Source organism: Squalius cephalus, assembly GCF_949319135.1.
Source record: "Squalius cephalus genome assembly, chromosome: 6".
NCBI lineage: Eukaryota > Metazoa > Chordata > Actinopteri > Cypriniformes > Leuciscidae > Squalius > Squalius cephalus.
Window position 1 is genome coordinate 27,095,923 of NC_137127.1, and position 19,838 is coordinate 27,115,760.

General features: G+C 33.1%; 1 protein-coding gene across 1 annotated transcript; it reads left to right on the plus strand.

Annotated features, from left to right (window-relative positions):
• The first annotated feature begins 216 nt into the window (after nt 1-216).
• Nucleotides 217-18,678, plus strand: LOC307160745 (uncharacterized protein). Its single transcript, XM_079874930.1, has 15 exons — nt 217-6,224; nt 6,364-6,646; nt 6,941-7,047; nt 7,921-8,083; nt 8,169-8,250; nt 8,411-8,521; nt 9,562-9,603; nt 9,714-10,179; nt 10,323-10,483; nt 14,467-14,695; nt 14,819-14,883; nt 15,037-15,186; nt 15,270-17,142; nt 17,255-17,419; nt 17,593-18,678. Exons 3-15 carry the CDS (start codon nt 6,945-6,947, stop codon nt 17,811-17,813), a joined length of 3,831 nt encoding a protein of 1,276 aa, XP_079731056.1. The 5' UTR covers nt 217-6,224; nt 6,364-6,646; nt 6,941-6,944; the 3' UTR covers nt 17,814-18,678.
• The last annotated feature ends 1,160 nt before the right edge of the window (nt 18,679-19,838 follow it).

Genomic DNA, 19,838 nt, shown 5'->3' on the forward strand with positions numbered 1-19,838 from the left:
AACATCTACAATTTTCAAACGAACATACAATAACACTTAAACATTTGTGTATTTTGAAATGAGATTGCCACTACATGCATTATTGTAAATGTTAAAATCTATTTGAATAAAACATTTTAAAATAGTTCAATAGGTTGAGCAGAAACATACCTTTCTTTTGAGTAGTGGATTCTCTGATGAAGTGTTCTTGTTGAACAACATGAACTGTTGACTTGACTTTTCTAAAAAAAAAAAAACAAAAAAAAAACAAGGAAAGTAAAAAAATAGTAATCGTAAACATGTTTAACAGTTGCAACATCTGTAGAATAACTGGTAAAACATTGTTTTTTATGTTTGTTAAATTGACCATTATGATTTTAAATATACGCAATATCATCATTGTTGGTACTACAAGTCTAAAATAAGGATTATTCTAAATTTCTAAATTACTCTTCTAGACATTTTAACTATCCGCAAAAAGGAGTATCAAAAATATAAATTATAAAGATACCAATTACTAATGAAACCAATTTGAAATTCTGAATTGTAACAGCGTAATTATTTATTTTCTTTATAAATAGATCAATCAAAATGCTGAACTTACCTCATGTTGTAGAATATGTTCTCCTCCTTCAAAAACGCAAGGTTCAAACAGAGACAAACACTTCCAAAAGACACGAAAGAGTGAATGTTCTGTGATTATATCCCACAACCCCAACCATCTCTGGACAGTGATTGGGTCTCCAGATAACTGTTGCTATAGAAATGCTAATTTCTCTGGGATTGGAAACAAACTGGCGCCTCCAAATATGTACAAGTGGGTGATTGTTGCTTAGCTTACCCTGGAAAATAATGCTGTTGCAAAAACACTTAATTATGACTTAGTACACTGCAAAAAAAAAAAAAGTTTAAGACTTACTTATAATACACATTTTTGAAAGTCACATGAAATAGACCATATTATTTATTTCAGATTAGTTTTAATAAAATATATTTAGTTAAAATGTCCCAAAGAAATAACAAACACCATATGACACCAAGTGTATCAGTGAATATTTACACACACATTCAATATATATATAGATTTATATAGATTTGTTTCTGGGGTAGAAAATAAAACAACAATATGGTAATCTCTACAAGATCTGTTTTAAAGTGAAAATAAATAAACTCATATGGGGTTATATCATGTATTGGTGTAAACAGTGAACTATATTAAGTATGCAGAACTCCAAATAAACAATACATGGACCAGTACTTTCTTAATATCATTAATCTTGCAGCACAACTTCAATTTAAATGCATCATCACTTTGGATTACATTTTCAGTAAGGTTCTATTCATTTAGATTATGTAATGCATACAGTTATCTGAACTAACCAATAACATCATACACACATTAATGCACAGTGTATTATTTTAGATAACTTATTCATATGAGCTCATAAAATTACAACCGTTTATTTATAGTTTATGGTAAATTAACAAATGAAACCTCTTTGTAAAATGGATAGCACTATTTCTAAATTTCCATTAATTAACCTTATGATCAAAGATAAAACACAGTAAATAATATATATGCCTAGTTTAATATAGTTCTTCTTAGTTAATTACTAATTTGTTGGTTAGTTTCATAGTAAATTAAGTTTATCCAGCTGTTTATCATAACAGAATAAACACTGAAAAGGGTGATCATGAACCAGACGTGAATCCATGAATAGCTGCAATTCACAAGTGTGAATTGAGTGGTTTTAGTTACAAAAAACAGCAATATCATTTCATTTACATACTGCTTAAACCTTTTTCTTTTGGAATGTGTGGTTAACGATTTCCTATACATTTGCCTTTACATATGATAATCACAGGTGATTACAGCTGTGACCTGACAGACTGTTTTTATCTAGTGGAGACCGGGTGTTAATAGGAGACATTAAATGCTTCGATTCCCCAAGCAGATATACCAGAAGTAAAACAATCAGAGGCATAATTAACCCCTTGATTGTCAAGGATCACTGGTGGCCCCAGATTATTTTATTTATTACTCTTTAAAACATCACACTCCTACTTGATCTGCACAAACTGAGCTTCATTAGGAAGGTTTAAGACCCCAGCTTTGATATTTGACCACTGTTTATAATTAAACTGGTTTGAAGTTAGATAAGTTTCTTAATTTATTCCAGAAGTGCAAAATAATTAATCTGTAATGTTCGTTATCTTGAATAGAAATCATCACTCATACAGCAGCCATTCATCTCATCTCCAGTTTATTTGTGTTTATATAGGCCTACATACAATATCCACGATCTCCCAGGGCTATTAGGCCAATGATGCGCACATTTGGAGAAATAATTGATATGATATCGTCATACAGAATAATATTTCTATTTATTTCCCACTGAATTATGCAATCTGAAGAGCTCAAACAGCTAACAGAGCCAGCGATGACTCTGCTCTTCCAGATTTGCGTCAGCAAACGTGATGACATCAGTTCGATATGATTCGTTTGTAAAGCTGTCAATCATCTCATGGTGAACCAACGTGACCATAAGGCTGTCCTTCTGGATGACGCAGTGCTGTGTACACTGTGGACAAACAAAACTAAACACATCTCTTCATCTGATACAAGAAGCTAATAAATGCAGGATTCAAGTTATTCTGTTTTGTGTGTGTTTGATTTCCGTTCGATTTTGGTTATTGTATAGGAACAAAGAATGTTTACAGTATGCATGTGAGTAAAAATAGCCCATTGCTTCATAAAAAAATGCAAAATAGCCTATAACATATTTAAATAATCTTTTTTGACTTGAAACCATTTTAAATTGCGACCGAAATATGATACAAATACTCAATTGTGTTTTAAAGTGAGCTTTAAGTGAGAGTGTAATATTAATAAATGATATTGTGTCATGTAGCTTGAGGCTGCCTGTTGAGCTAATGCACCTTCTACATGAGCTTCCTATTTCATAAAATCATGTTATTTATTTTTTTTAATTCAAGAACAGTTTTTTTTTGTTGTTGTTGTTGTTGGTTTTCTAACAAGACTTAAGATAATAGATGTATTGCTCTTGCATAGTGGAATGACAGAGATTTAGATGACCAAGCAAAAAATACAGGGATACAGGCATTAATGACTGAATTCAAACAAAAGAATAAGAATAAAAGAAAAATGAAGATTAAAGGGTTAGTTCACCCAAAAATGAAAATTCTGTCAGTATTTACTCTCCCTCATGTTGTTCCAACCCCATTAGACTTTCGTTCAACTTCGGAACACAAATTAAGATATTTTTGATGAAATCTGAGAGATTTTTTTTACGTAGTGTAATAGCGTAGCGCGTCTGTGTTTCACGTCACCACGTATCACACATGACCACAGTCGCCCAATAGCCCGCTACGTTATATTACACTATGTAAAAAAAAACCTCGAGGTCCAGAGAGAAGGAAATGAAAAGAGGAATAAAGTCGTTATTTTTGTTTGTTTTTGCGCACAGAAAGTATTCTTGTCGCTTTACAAACTTAAGATTGAGCCACTGGAGTCACTTGTACTATATTAACAATGTCTATAATACATTTTCTGGGCCAGCAAGTTGAGGTGTCCATAAGCCTGCAGGAGGAGTGATCCAGCACTCAGATTTAATCAGAAATATCTTCATTTGTGTTCCGAAGATGAACGAAAGTCTAATGGGGTTGGAACAACATGAGGGTGAGTAATTACTGACAGAATTTTCATTTTTGGGTGAACTAACCCTTTAAGTCTCTTGAAAAGGTGCTAAATGTTCGTCGATTTACATGAATGGGCCATTTCTCCTCACCAGACCAACCAGACATGTTGAGTCAATGACTCTAAATGACAATGAGAGTCAATGACTCTACATGAGTGTTTACAGGGGAATAAGATATTTGGTCTTACAATAGGCTTCATAAAATGCATTTAGAGATCATCCTCAGATTTGATATTCTGAAGCTCAGAATATTTTATACATTTAATAAATATATTCTTAATATTTGATGTTTTTATGTTTGAGCTTATATATCTCAATATTCATAACAGTCTGATAAATTTTTAGTCTTGAACTGTAAACACTCAAGTGATGGCTTTCTAAATATATGTTGGTTATGTGCCTATTCAGAATGATTTCTGAGCAGAAACTTTGATATTTTTGGTATGTCATAAATGCATCACTCACCAAAATTGGGGGTGACTATATAATTGTTTTAAATAAGCTATTCATCTAAGCTGTCTATACAAAACATTGTAAATAACCAGTTCAGTTGTAACAAGTAGGCTTTATCATCTGTATAATTTATTTAATGAATCTGTTTGAGATCAAATTAATGCTAGATGTTTTGATATAAATTAAATATCAAACATATAATGTTAGTACATGGCATGACTGTGTTTAATTTCACTCAGTTATTTTGATTTATTTCCAGATTCAATCATAGGCTTGTTCTTACATAGTAGAGCTTGCGCAGTTTTCAAAAATGGTGCTTTAAATCTCTTGACAAACTAAAAGACTTAAATTACATTTGTATGTATTCTAAATAAAAGACACAGGTTGTACTGAATGTCAGCTTGCTTATTTTTGTAAAGATAATGATTTATTGAGTCCACATGCCATGTAAACTTGAAACTATGCTTCAAATCACAGATCGAGAGCTGTCGTTCAAACCACAACTCTGCGATGCTGTTTACAAATGTTGGTTGGAACTAATACTTCAACGTTTGGTAAAAAATAAATAAAAAAATAAAGTAGATTCATTTTATCATTTCATTTTCATTTAAGTAGCTTTTATAAATGTGCAAAGAAAAAAAAAACATTACTGGTGTGAATCTTGAGACAAAACAATGGCATATTTTAAGATTCAAATTTGAGGTTGGTGTCTCTAAAACTATGCCCCCAGTTTCACAGACAACGCTTTCTCAGACGCATGTTTGAGCTGTTTTAACTGAAAACATATTTAAATTATGTATTATCAATTATTATCAATTGTATTACAGTTTTTATATTTGAGCTTGTATACCTTTAAAATATGTGTCTCATTTATTCCCCACCTGGTAAAATGGGGGCTGTCTTAGAACATTTTAAAGAATTATAATGTATAAAGTGGTATAAATAATTGTGGTGTGACTTGACTGTATATAAATTACAGAGCTGATTGAAACATATCCCAATTGCTCTGATCAGATGGTTCCTCACTGCTGTTTTCCAGTCCTTGGGTGGACTGCTACCCTACCCCCCAAATACCCCCGCAGGCAATTTGCATTTCTATGGAGAAGAGCTTCAAAGGACAGCATGTCATAGACACATAGGCCAGACTGTGAAAGTTTTACCTTAGGCCCCGTCCACACTACTGCATTTTCGTTTAAAAACGAAGACTTTTTGCTACGTTTGCACCTCCCGTCCACACTAAAACGGCAAAAACGGAGACCCAAAACGGAGAAGTTTAGAAACGCTGCCGACCCGTTTTTCGTTTTGAATCTCCGGAGGGCGTTTTAGAGTGGACGGGTCAAAACGGAGGACTTTAGAAACGATGACGCAGAGGCTCACGCTCGGCTCTATGATTGGGTGTCACCAGTCATGGAGTATACACAGGTAATATTCAGTACCAGTAAACTTCACCCGCTGGAACAGTTTCTTACAGTAAGAAACTGGCGCGTCTCAGGCGCGGTAAACGCGTGCATGCTAGAAATATAACCGACACCTATTTTTCTTGCGACACGCAAGCGTGTTGGAAGCGTTTTCTGGCAAAATGGAATAGGAAAAGATGTTTATATGTCATTTTGACACAAATACATATTAATAAATGATATTTTGATGTTTGAAAACATTTTTTACAGTCTATGCTTGAAAGTCTCTAGGTTTACACCGGCACGCACATGCCCAGTGTTGGTGAATGGTCACGTGATCCGCGTTTGCAGTCGTTTTAATGTGGACTGAGATCAATTCTAATACGCAGCTAATACGCAGTGTTGTTTTTTTTTTGTGATTCAACACAAGGTACTCTTAAGTAAGTGGTATGAGCTTTCTTTTCAGATGTGCTATACAAGTTAAGTTAAACCAACATAAATATGAATGCCCATGGTAAATGCTACGTCCTATATAACCATTTGATTTACATTAAATGAGAATATTTTTATATTTATTTACATTGTGTGAAATTACTTTTTTTCTTTATTAACTTTATCATTTCTATCTGCCACTGGTATAGGTTTGTGCTCTGTGCTCTATACGTACAGAAAAAAAGTGAGTAATTATAATGTATGTAATAGTAATTGAGGAAAAGGAATTTTTCCTGATCCAACTGATGTTTACAATTTGAACTGAATTTAAAAACAATGGACTATACACTTATTTTGAACTGGCTGTTTGATTTCATTCACAGATAAATTTGCATAACAGAACCAATAGTAATGATGGGTAATTGTGGCTAATCTGTGGGCGTCGGCCCAATCACTGCTCAGATAGCAGCATGTGTATCATCTATTCTATGTTCCTAACTCACACTTCAGTTTTGCCATTTGGAAGACAGCTCCTATACGCGATTGTTTCCTACATTGGAGAGTTATCTTTCTGTTATAGTTTAAAGACTGTATCTACCTCCAAGAACCTCATAAAAAGCGCACTGAGACATTTCTCATCTCAGTTTTTTCTTTCCAAATTAAGAGGTAAGTTGAACATTATATATTTTATGATAATTTGTAAATGCTAATTTTATCAAATATTGATATCCTCTTACAATGTAAATATGCATGTATATTACCGGTAATATTATTGATAATCAGATTGTTGGTAATTTTTTTTTTTTTATTTTTTTTTTTTACTACATTTTAAATTGTTACCCACGGTGTCATCTTTTCAATCATTTATTTTCTATGAAATTCTAAAGAGGTATTATTTATTTATTTATTTATTTTGCATATGAAGTAATCCTACATAAAATAATTTTAAATATTTCACAGGAAAATGAGACCCAGAAGAGTTTTTCCTGAAAAAGAAGCTTTGTACTTCATTGCTTCTGGCAAAGATAAAGACACATTTGAGAAACAATTCATGAGTGAAGAGAAAGGTAAGTTACTACATACAATTCTCCCATCAATACTGTATGACTTTGCAAAACTTAAATAAAAGCTAAGTGTGGTCACTAATTAAAGGAATAGTTCACTTAAAAATGAAAATTCTGTCATCATATACTCACTCTCATGTTGTTTCAAACCTGTATGAATTTCTTTCTTCTGCTGAACAGAAAGGAAGATATTTAGAAGAATGTCAGTAACCAGACAGTTTCTGGTCTCATTGACTTCCATAGTATAATTTTTTTCCTACTATGGAAGTCAATGGGATCAGAAACTGTCTGGTTACTGACATTCTTCTAAATATCTTCCTTTCTGTTCAGCAGAAGAAAGAAATTCATACAGGTTTGAAACAACATGAGAGTGAGTATATATGACAGAATTTTCATTTTTAAGTGAACTATTCCTTTAATGTCAAAGGGTTGGGTTTAAAATATGAACCTAGAGAAAGCAGGCTGTTAAAACAAAACACGCAAGAGGGGAAAAAACATGATTGCTTTGACCAGTTAAAGGTGGATTTACATCTGTTTTCCTGCCAGTATTTATGTTATAAGCTGCTGATGTCTCTAAATTAAACACTATTATGTAAATGTGTGAGTGCTCTTGATATTATTTGTAAGTAACTGCCAGTTAGAATGTGAGGGGCCTGTGTAATAATGGAAATGATGAATATTTAGTGTCTGATTTTTTCAGACAGAAAATCTGATTTTTTTTTTTTTATTATTATTATTTTTTTTACACTTTTATAAAGATGTAGATACAGTTGTTTTCGAAGTAACAATACCATTGAAAATAATTTAGACAACCTGAATAACTTCATGAATCTTTTATCATACTATTAATTTACTTGTATTTATACTATTTATTAGGTTTTGGAGTAATTGCCACAAAACACATTGAGCCAGGTGAATTCCTGTTGGAGTATGTTGGAAGACACATCACTGGATCTGAAGGAGAGAACCTGTTCAAAGACTACTCAGCTGAAAATGCAGCATTTTTGTATTTCTACTCCTTTCAGGAACAATCTTACTGGTAAGATTAAATTAATGAATGTTCCAATGAAATATAATACCATTATGACAATTCAAAAGTGTTTTTAAAATATTTCACCACACAGTGTTGATGGCAGTCAAGATACAGAAAGACTAGGACGATTCATAAATGATGACCACATCAAGCCAAACAGCAAAATTAAAATAGTAAGTCTGTCTTTAATGTATTCTTATTCTTTGTTTCAATTACACCTTTTATACAGCCTCATCTTGTAGCATTATTTGACATTATTAAAAACTAGGCGACTTTTCAAATGATGTTTTTGTTGTTTTCATTTGTGTGTTTGTGTGCTTTTGTAACCAATAGATAATGGATGAAAAGAAAAGACCACATCTGTGTGCATTTGCGTTAACAAAAATCAATGCAGGAGAAGAAATTTTATACGACTACGGAGATCCTAACTGCCCATGGAGACAGGTATTTAAACTTCTATTTCTATTTGTTGGTGTCTTATTTTCATTATTTTATCAAGTGGTGAGGAAAACTTGCTAACACTTTACAATAAGGTTAATTGGTTAACATTAGTACTAAATGACCAATACATTTGTTACAGTATTGGTTAATCTTTGTTAATATTAGTTAAAATCCAGCTGTTTCAATGTTTGTGCATGTTACTTCACAGTGTGTTATTAATTTTAACAAATACAACTTATGATTTTAATGATGTATCAGTACATTTTTAAATTAACAATAACCAAAGTTTAATAAATGCTGTTTAAGTGTACAATTTTTACTTTAAAAAAGCAAATTATTGAGGTAACACTTATATAGTTTTTATATGGTAACACAATAAGGTTTCATTTGTTAACATTAGTTAATGTATTAATTTGCATGAACTAAAAGCCATACATTTGGTAAAATATTTATTCATCTTTGTTAGTGTTAGTTAATGATACTCCGGCTGTTCATTGATTGTTCATGTACATTTACAACGTATTACCTAATTGATTTTAATAATGCATTACTAAATGTTGAAAATAACATTAACAAAGTTTAATAAATGCTGTATAAGCGCAGTTCATTATTGGTTTGTTAACTAATGCTAGCTAATGAAACCTTATTGTAAAGTGTTACAAGATTCTCTTATCCTCAACAATACTGCTGTACAATTTTTACCTTTAAAAAAGCTAATTATTTAGGTAACACTTACACAATGAGGTTTCATTTGTTAACATTAGTTAATGTCTTAATTCACATGATCTAAAAGCAACACATTTGGTACAATACTTATTCATCTTTGTTAATGTAAGTTAATTAAACTCCAGCTGTTCATTGCTTGTTCATGTACATTTACAACGCAATAACTAATGTTAATAAATACAACTTTTGATTTTAATAATGCATTACTAAATGTTGAAATTAACATTACATACTATTAAGAAATATTGTAAAAGTGGTGCTCATTATATGTTCATGTTAACTACATTAATGATTGCTTTTAATGTAATTTGTTTCAGAAAACCAGTATTTCCACATTCAGAGAGATCAAGGAAAATATGGTAAATATATATAGAGAGGTCTGTTCCTTCAGCTGAGTTTACTAATAACTATATACACTGTAAAACATTTCTTACATTTCAATATGCTTTTGCTTTTTTGCATTTTACAGGAATCACGATGGAAGAATTCATTTGAAAACTTTGATTTAAAGCCTGGTTTGATGAAAATGGATGACCTTGTTATCAACACAGAAATGAAGATTGCAAATGGATGCAATGCTGCTGAGATTTTCCCAGGAGTCTTCAACAACTGCAAAGTTGCAGTGAAACGAGTTGCCAAACATGTTTCCAAAACTGAATTGGAAATGGCTCATTTCCTGAGTTCAAAAAATTTACAAGCAGAGCACCTTCTGCAACACATTTCAGTGTTGGAAGACACTTACTTTGCCTATTTTGTGTCACCTCTTTGTGAATATAGTCTGATGGAGCTGATTGAAAACAAGGATTTTCCTGAAAGAAAAAGCCTGATAGAGAATCGAAGACTAGAGATCTGCCAGGAGTTACTGCAAGGACTTCAGGAACTGCATTCATATGGAATTTTGCACAGAGACCTGAAGCCTGAAAATATTTTGTTTGGTAAGAGCAGTCTGTGGATTAGCCATAGCTATAATTATCCTGTAATATCAGCAGAAATTTTCATTTAAAATGCATGAGCATATGATAATGTGGATATCATTTTAAGTGTTACATTTTTTGTGAGCATTTTTACTTTTCTACAGATATAAGCAATAAACTGTACATCGCAGACTTTGGAGCAAGCAGAAAACTTGATCTGGCACAAACCACACTGCTCTCTCAAATGGCTGGATCTTTTTCTTGGTCGAGTTATGAAGATGTTGGAGGCATGCAATACAAGTACAAGAAAGAATCAGATATCCAGGTAAGGGTTGAAAATATCATGTTAAAACTTGTTAATTTGTGGGAGGACGCCGGCACACAGAAGTGTTTTTTAATTACACTATATCAAAGTTACTTTAAGATTTAATGTAAAAATAATAATAAAAGGCAAATTATACATTATTTAAAAGGTTTAAGACTCAATCCTAAAAATGTTTTACCTCTGTTTTATTATAAATATCTCATGGTGACTGTAATTTAATTTCTTAATTTGTGTCAAAGGAAAAAATCTGCTATATGGTCATCATGAAAGCATTTGACTACACAATGTTTGGTCTCAATTTATTTTGATGGTCTCTTTAACACATTCTGTTGATTATAAGTAATGTTACAACTACATGTGAACTAATTCTCATTAGAGTACTACAGGAGTATAAGTAGACTAGAGACTAAAATGTAGGTTAGAGTAAAAATAAGTTGACATGTATTATATATTTAGTCAGTATAATGTCTATTGGGGTTTATCACAGTCAAATTTTAGCAGATATTAAGCAGATATAGTCTACTAATACTGTAATTACAGTTGGTTGACATGTAGCTGCACATTTATTTATAGTTAGTAGAATGTTCAAAAGGGACCATCAAAATAAAGTGTTCCCTTTCATAGTCACTACGAGTTACGACGTGACGACGAATAACGTCTCCGTTCCCTACTCAGGGAACCAGGGAACTTACTTAACTGAGACTTTTCCAGCATTCCTCTGGGTTTTTAGTTCAAAAGTGAACACATTTGGAAAAATATTGATGGATTCTCATTATTAATTCACATTTCAGAGTGGAGTTTTATTTATTTATTTATTTATATTTTTATCCTAAATTAATCAATGTAACCAATAAAGAGCAGCGGGTTTCAAACCCTTGGTCGCGTCCAATATTTAAAAAATGGGTTGTCTTGATGATTTAATGAAAATGGACTTACATAAAAATGAAATAAAATTAAATTAAAATAATAATATAAAATAATATTATATAGGCCTAAGGAAATATGCTAAATATATTTTGATTTAAAAAAAAATATTCAATAAATCAATAAAATAAAATACTGCAAAAATATGCAGCTGAGTTAGTTTCATTTTACTCCACAAATAAGGTGATAGAAAGTAAACAAAAAATAAATAAATGGTCATTTCAAAAGTTTGAAAACCACTGGTATAGAGCATTAAAAACTGGTATAGAGCATCCATTCATTAACAAAATAATTATGACCTTGTGCAGAAAGTCAAGAACGTTTACTAAAACAAATACAATTATGATGTTCCATGATTTTCCAATCACAGTGCTGGTTATAACTTAAGTATTGTATTGTACACAGTTACTCATTCCAAATTACATGACACAAATTGCAGTCAGTGATGAAATCTAGATTAATCTAGATTACAATCTAAATACAATTTATTAAATTTATTACAATAATTTACAATATTATTTACAAATAATTTACAATCCTGTAATCTAAATAATTTTAGGTAATGTAATTGGACTACTTTGTGAGTACTTTTGACCCTAACGATTCAATAGGATAATTGTGTACCATATTGATAAAAATACCATGAGAAAGAAAATATTTTTTTTTTTTTGCTATCAATTTTGTGAAGTGCATTAACTATTATAGCCATTAACTATTATAGCTTTTAGCCTTTATTACAGTATGTAAACTATCCTATCCTCTAAGCCTCATCAGATCACAAAGAGAATGTATTTTAAATACTTGAAAGGCCTTATAAGTTTTGATAACATGGTTTTGATCTAATAAATTGTCTTGGTTTGATGCTGAGAATTTTAACATTGAGCACATTTTTTTGTAAATTTGAACGACAAAAATCGGTGTTGCCTACACCGTTATCCTCTTTTTACAATTTGCACCCTGTTGACTTCAATGGGGCAAGTACTAAACCTGCTTTTAGCCTCTTAACATCCTTCATGTGTCATTACAAGTGCACCAGCCATGTGAGTGATTCCTTCAGAGTGAACACGGGTGAATCTGACTGCAGTAGATGTGAAAGGGTTTGTGCTGGAGCAATCTGTAAATTAATCTGGCCGTTAGAGTTATCATCTGCAGATTTTAAGTTAAACATGGTCAGGTCTGTGGCTTCATTGGGTTTCTGTACTTTAACAAGAACCAATTTCTGTTTTGTCATAAAATATCAATGAGAAAAATATTTTCTAAAAACTTTACAATACACTTAAGCCTATATATTATGTTTCTTAATGATTGTAATTATGATTTTATGACAACAAATTGCGAAGTGTCTTCTTTAACCCTTTCACGTATAGTGGTCACTACAGTGGACAGCTATTAATAAAGCATTTTCTTGAATTTGCATGGGTTTTTATGGCAAAGTTGCACATCAGCCTCATTGGACCCTGGTGCATCATCCTATAAATTGCAACCAAGGGCAAGCCGTTGTGTTTCGATTTTTCTCCCCTCCAAACCAAGATGGCCAAGGGTCAGTCAGACATGCCAAGTTGCTCCGGAATATCCACCCATTCCTTCTATCCTAGGAGACTCAAGCAATATCTAATGAGTCATATCACAGTAAAATTTTCCAAGTTTTGATTTTAGATTGAGAGAAAACTCTGATTAATCACATGTCCACTGTAGTGGACGTCATGCATCAACTGCTATATTTCAGCTACAATTCATAATTATAATGGGAATGTTAAAACTTAAAAACTTGATCTGCAGTGAATTTTTTACTGTAAATAAATGTATTTGTATTATTAGAATGTAATTTTCATTGACATCGAAAAAAGTAATCTGAATTTGTAATGCATGTTACTTGTAATGCGTTTCTTTACTCATAACATCAAAAAGTAATCTGAATACGTAATTCATGTTACTTGTAATGCGTTTATATATTCGTTACATCAAAAAGTAATCTGATTAGGCAATGCACATTACTTGTAGTTAATTACTTGTTAGATCAAAAAGTAATCTGATTAGGTAATGCATGTTACTTGTAACACATTACTTTACTTGTAACATCAAAAAGTAATCTGAATGTGTTATGCATGTTACTTGTAATGCATTACATCCAACACTGATCATTTCAGATGAGATTGAAAAAATGTAATGCTAGGTTTTCTCAGAGGAGGGCTATGATAGAAATGTGCATGTCCATCTTGAACATAATCAGAATTATCAGCTAATAAGGGTAAATCTCCATACTCTGGTGCACTGGAGGGAACATCTGAGTGGGTTCCACAGTTGTACCTTGACAGTCTGTAGAAAATTCTGATGGAATCACGTCCTCATGTTCTGATATCAAAGATACGCGAAGTGCAACTTGTATGAAGTTGTACGAAGCCTTTCCAATATTTTTAATTTATATTTGTTGTATATATTTTATATTTTCAGTTTCACATGATTTGATATAATTGTTTTGATTAGTTTGTTAAATTCACATACTTTATCTGTTTGATTATTGTCTTATATTTAATACAGTATATCTTCGTTTTTAACCATAACCGCATGCTGTCCACTCAAGTGGACACCTGAAGATCTCTTTGAAAAATTTGTAAAAAATCTTGTTTTTCATGCCCTAAGAGGAATAAAAACACATAGGGAAAAAAAATACTGACTAAGGTTATCATAATTCATGCATGAAAGGGTTAAAATTAGACTACAACTATGCTTCTATTCCAAAAATGTCATGAACAATGAACTTCATGAACATCCCCTATTTAATTTGGGGATGACAATTCTTAGGTTTGGGTTCAAATGGATTAACAGGTTACATGTATGCAGTTACAATACTATTTTAGTATGTGATCAATATGATTTGTAATCAGTTCTGTCAAAAATGCATACATTTGTTCTATGTTCAATTGTTCTGAATGCTAATATTCGAGCAGCTTTCATTTGAGCACAGCAGCATTTTGTCATCATTTTAATCATCTTCATTCATTCTGCAGTTTAGTTGTGACCATTTCTGAAATTTTTGTAAATATTATTTTATTTTGTAGGTAGCAGGATGCTTGGTTCATTATATCCTGACGGATGGGCAACACCCCTATCAGACAACTACACCCTACTCCAAGGATCCAGTTGGGCTATCTCAAAATGTCAGAATGGGTAACTTCACTCTTCAATGTGAAGAAAGATGGACAAGACAAAAATATATTATTAGCAGAATGCTGTCTAATTCAATCGAAGAACGTCCCACCATTGAGGAATGCCTTCAGTCTTTCACATGTACGTTCCAAGACTTACACTTTTCTCTTCACCTCATTAATAAAACTTTGTAGATTTTACAAGAATGTAGAAAAAAAATCCTTAAATTATTGGATATCCTTAACAATTGTTGTGCATTTACAGGTTTCATACACCAGTCGGATTACACTGGAATCACAAACAACTACAGCAATGTGAATGAAAATGAAGTAAGTACTTTTCATTTTCATAAAAAAAAAAAAAAAGTTTAAGACCAAAAAGACAACAGTGATTCTAAAACACAGTATGTGTTTTAGAATCAGCAGGCTCTAGATAGAAAACAAACATGGACATGGATTTCACACACTGTTATTGTTTTACAGGACAGAACCCATACAGCAGATTTCTGTCCCCAAACGTCAGATGAGATGGACATCCTAGAGAGTACCGACAGTGATAAGCCAGAAAGTGTTTGCAGTGATGAGATGGATTCATCTTCTCACACTGAGGAGGACTTATATGAGTCTGAAATGGTAATTAAGGGTTTTATACTTTATAATATATAACATTGTTATTATTTACAAATACATTTCAGTTGTGTGGTTCTTTATTTCAGAACAACACTGAACAACAGGTTTCCTTTTCCCTGGAAATCTCAGAAGAAGAAGAAGACGACACAAAAAAAGCTAAAGGACATGTTGCAGAACGCATCCAAGGAAAACCACTTATGAAGAGTTGGATAGAAATAGATGAAAGTGCCCACGGCTGTAGCTCTCAACAAAATCAAATAAAAGTGAAAATGTCCTCAAACAGTGTACATCAACGCATCTATGACAAGAAGAATTACTGTCTTTACTGTGAGAAGCCTTATCCAAAAATTGCAAGACATCTACAGCAGAAACATTCTGAAAAAGTTGAAGTTGCAAAGGCACTTGCACACAACAGAGGCTCAAACATGCGTACTCTTCTATTAACCAAAGTAAGGAACATGGGAAACTACCACCATAACAGTTCAGTCCTATCCTCTGGGAAAGGACAGATCATACCAAAAAGACAAGCAACTCGTGAGTCAACAGCAATAGACTATCTGCCTTGCAAGTTTTGCTTTGCTATGTATGTCAAAACAGATCTCTGGAGACATCACAAACGTTGCAAATTACAAGACAAAGAAAATATGCCAGTGAAACGAAAAGTTCAGGCAAGTTGTTCTCTGTTGTTGCCAATGGACTCTGACGTTTCTAGTGGACTTAAAAATATTATTGAAGATATGACATATGATACCGTTACTCAAGTGGTGAAATCTGACCCGTTGATTCTGTCACTGGGTGAGAGAATGTTCCTCAAAAACGGAGAAGTTTCACGGCACCGGGCAGACATTAGAAATAAGATGAGAGAACTTGCCAGACTTCTTATAGTGACAAGAACTATTGATAAAGACATTGTTGCTTTGAAGGACTTGATCAACCCAGGAAAGTTCAACACAGTACTTGAGGGAGTAAAAAAGATGACTGGATTTGATTCCTCAACCAACCGATTCTCAGTCCCTTCAACAGCACTGAAACTGCGTCATTCCCTTGTGAAAGTGTCATATATTTTGCAGGGAGAGGCTTTACGTCAAGAGGATGATGCATTGAAGGGAAGAGCAGAGCAATTCAGTAAATTAATTGAACTAGAATGGACAATTCATGTTTCATCTAATGCACTGAAAACTTTGTACCAGAAAAAGTGGAACAGTCCCCAAATGCTGCCTTTAGCAGAAGACATAAAGAAGCTCCATGATCATCTAAAGTGTCTTGAGGAGGTCAACAAAAAAGCACACATTGAACACACATCACAAAGGTCATGGAGTGATCTCTCTCAGGTGACTCTAGCACAGCTAATATTATTCAATCGGCGTCGAGAAGGTGAGGTTTCAAGGATGGAAGTCAAAACATACCTGCAGAGAAACAAACAGATGATTCAGGATGAAATTATGGAGAGCCTTTCACCTTTTGAGAAGAAACTCTGTAAGAATCTCACCAGAGTAGAGGTACGGGGGAAACGAGGCCGCAAAGTACCAGTACTATTTCCCACAAATATAACAGAATCTGTGGAACTTCTAATTAAAACTAGAGAAGATGTTGGGATTTCCCCTAGCAATCCCTACATATTTGCTCGTCCTTTTTATGGATCACAGGAGAGCATCCGTGGTTGTGACTGCTTAAAGCGATTTGCAGAAAGCTGTGGGGCTAAAAACCCAGAAAACATTACATCTACAAAGTTGAGAAAACATGTAGCCACAGTTTCTCAGCTACTTAACCTGCAAACGCATGAACTAGACCAACTAGCAACTTTCATGGGTCACAACATTGAAGTCCATAGGGAGTTTTACAGACTGCCTGAAGAAACCTTACAAGTTGCAAAAGTGAGCAGAATTCTGTTTGCCCTGCAAAGTGGAATAGGCAAATTTAAAGGAAAATCTCTGGAGGACATAACGCCAAACATCAACTGTAAGTAAATTACTTATGTGTATATGTCTTTTGTTTAAACAATTCATAGTGTCCACACTTTGTAAAAATCTACTTTTAGTTTTAAAGAATGTGAATGCTCATTTTGTTACAGTTGAAGGGGGCTCCAGCAACTCAGACACAGAGGATGCTGAATCTGAAAAAAGGATGACAGAGGATGATCATTCGGAAAAAAGGGCTGCCACCTCAATAACGACCGCAGCCTCAAGAGAGGCAGTTCCATTCTTTAGGATTTCACCACTGCCTTTAAATAAAAAGGGTTTGTTATTCCACTTTGCATAAAAAAATTGTATCTACATGAAACATCTTGACATGTATTTTAAGAATTGTCTGTGCTCTTCAGCTTGTAAAATCTACATTATTCAAATTTTGGTTATTCTTTAATTCAATTAATTTGATTTACTTACTTAATTTCTTAATTTATTTTAACAGGAAAGTCCAGAAAGACCTGGTCAGAGAAGGAGAGTAAAATTATTGAACATCATTTCAAGAATTTCCTAAAGGAAATGAAAGTCCCTGGAAAAGTGGATTGTGAAAGATTCTTAAATGAAAACAAGATTTTAATTGGTAATGAAAGAGAATGGAAAGCAGTAAAATACTTTGTGCACAACCGAATAATCACTATCAAGAGAAATTTGTGTCTACAGTATTGAACCTATAGCAATACTGGGACCTTGCATATGGAGTATTGATGTTTTATGTCACAATACTGGGAGCTTGCGTATGGAGTATCGATGTTTTATGTCACAATACTGGGAGCTTGCGTATGGAGTATCGGTGTTTTATGTCACATACTGGGAGCTTGCGTATGGAGTATCAATGTTTTATGTCACAATACTGGGAGCTTGCGTATGGAGTATCAATGTGTCATAACATTGGTAGTTCATGTAAATGGAGCGTCAGTGTGTCATAACATTGGTAGTTCATGTAAATGGAGCGTCAGTGTGTCATAACATTGGTAGTTCATGTAAATGGAGCGTCAGTGTGTCATAACATTGGTAGTTCATGTAAATGGAGCGTCAGTGTGTCATAACATTGGTAGTTCATGTAAATGGAGCGTCAGTGTGTCATAACATTGAAATGATTGACTATGTCCAAACTATTTGAGTGATCGATCATTTTCTGTCTTTTTTTAAGTTGTTTTAAAAAATCACTATTTTACACGTGCTTTTCGTTAATATATTTCATGGTATTTGTAACTTTTAATATAATTTATTTGGTGTTACCCTTTTATTTATTTAATTATTTATTTTATATAAAGCAAAGCAACTTGTTTCAGAAGCAATATATCGTTGATGTTGTGGTATACATTTAGGCACTCATCACTGAGGGTGGAAAGTCTGCACTACCGCAGGGGGGGCTCTTTTAGTGAGCTTATGAGATTTTCTATGTGATAAACTGAATGGTTTATTATGTGAAAAACCATTTCCGTTGTCAGGAGTGCAGCAAGAGCAAGTAAGAAACCTTCAGTTTAGGAGTGTGTGGACCTTAAATAAACTTTAACTTGATTTCATTCAACATGCTGTAGGTATGCATTTTTTCACTATTTATTCTAATTGCAAGAACTGGTTTATGAGTGTTATTGTGAATAATATTACTACGTCATTACATATTCTGTAAGTCAAAACTCAAACTGAACCAACTGAACATTTGAAATGTGAAAATCAACATAAAACTTTGAGTTTTGACCTCCGGTAGAGGTGGGCATATATTAATTGTTTTAATCTAGATTAATATTGAAATTAATCTAGATTAATCTAGATTAAAATGGTTCATTTAAATTATGCCGAAGACATTCAGAATATGTGTGCTACACAAAACTGGACTATAAAAGTAAGTCTTTGAGAACGGGTTTCTCAAGCCATGTGGCGCATTATACCAGGGGGTCATCTTCTGTTTCCAAAATGCATCATAAACTGCTTGAGAAAGCTGTTCTACTCATAGACTGTAAAAGGTTACTACTGTACTGTTACCGTCCGTAGGCAACATTAGGTAGGCCTATGTTATTATCAACTACTATAGGCTATCAATTTGGGATGGGCGATATGGCCTAAAATCCATATTGTGATATACATTGCAGCCTCTTGTGATAACGATATATATTATTAAAAAAAAAACATTTCAGAAAAGGTTACACAGACCCTGCTAAACAACTGCTAAATGTTTTTTTTGTTTTTTTTAGGGTGCATGTTGTTTTGAGAGCATATATTGTGCAAAACTGTAAGTATACAACATAATTTTGCAGATAAATAAAATTTAAGTACACTAGCTGCAGAGACTTCAGTAGGTCTAATGTTTATTATGGCCTGGAGCTTATGAAACCCCAAATTTAAAATTAGAATATTGTCTAACTGATGTCTTTTCAGTTAAAAAGAAACACAACAATGCTTCTTAAAATCAGGCGCAGACAGAGATTATGTGCTACACCACTAAGATATATTGGGAATAATATGCGCGCGCTGGTATTCAGTGATATGTTTCATTTTGAATTTGAGGTGGTAGAACGGATTAGTCGTGTGTTAATTTACCGAACTGTTACCCCAGACACTCTGTCTATATAGTTTGCTGCTGCTCGTCGGGCGGCTTAAATCCGAACCAAGTCCAAATAATGGATGTTACACGATCTTTTTCACCAGCTTTCACTTTCAGCTGTGTTTACTTAAAGCCCATGTTGCAGG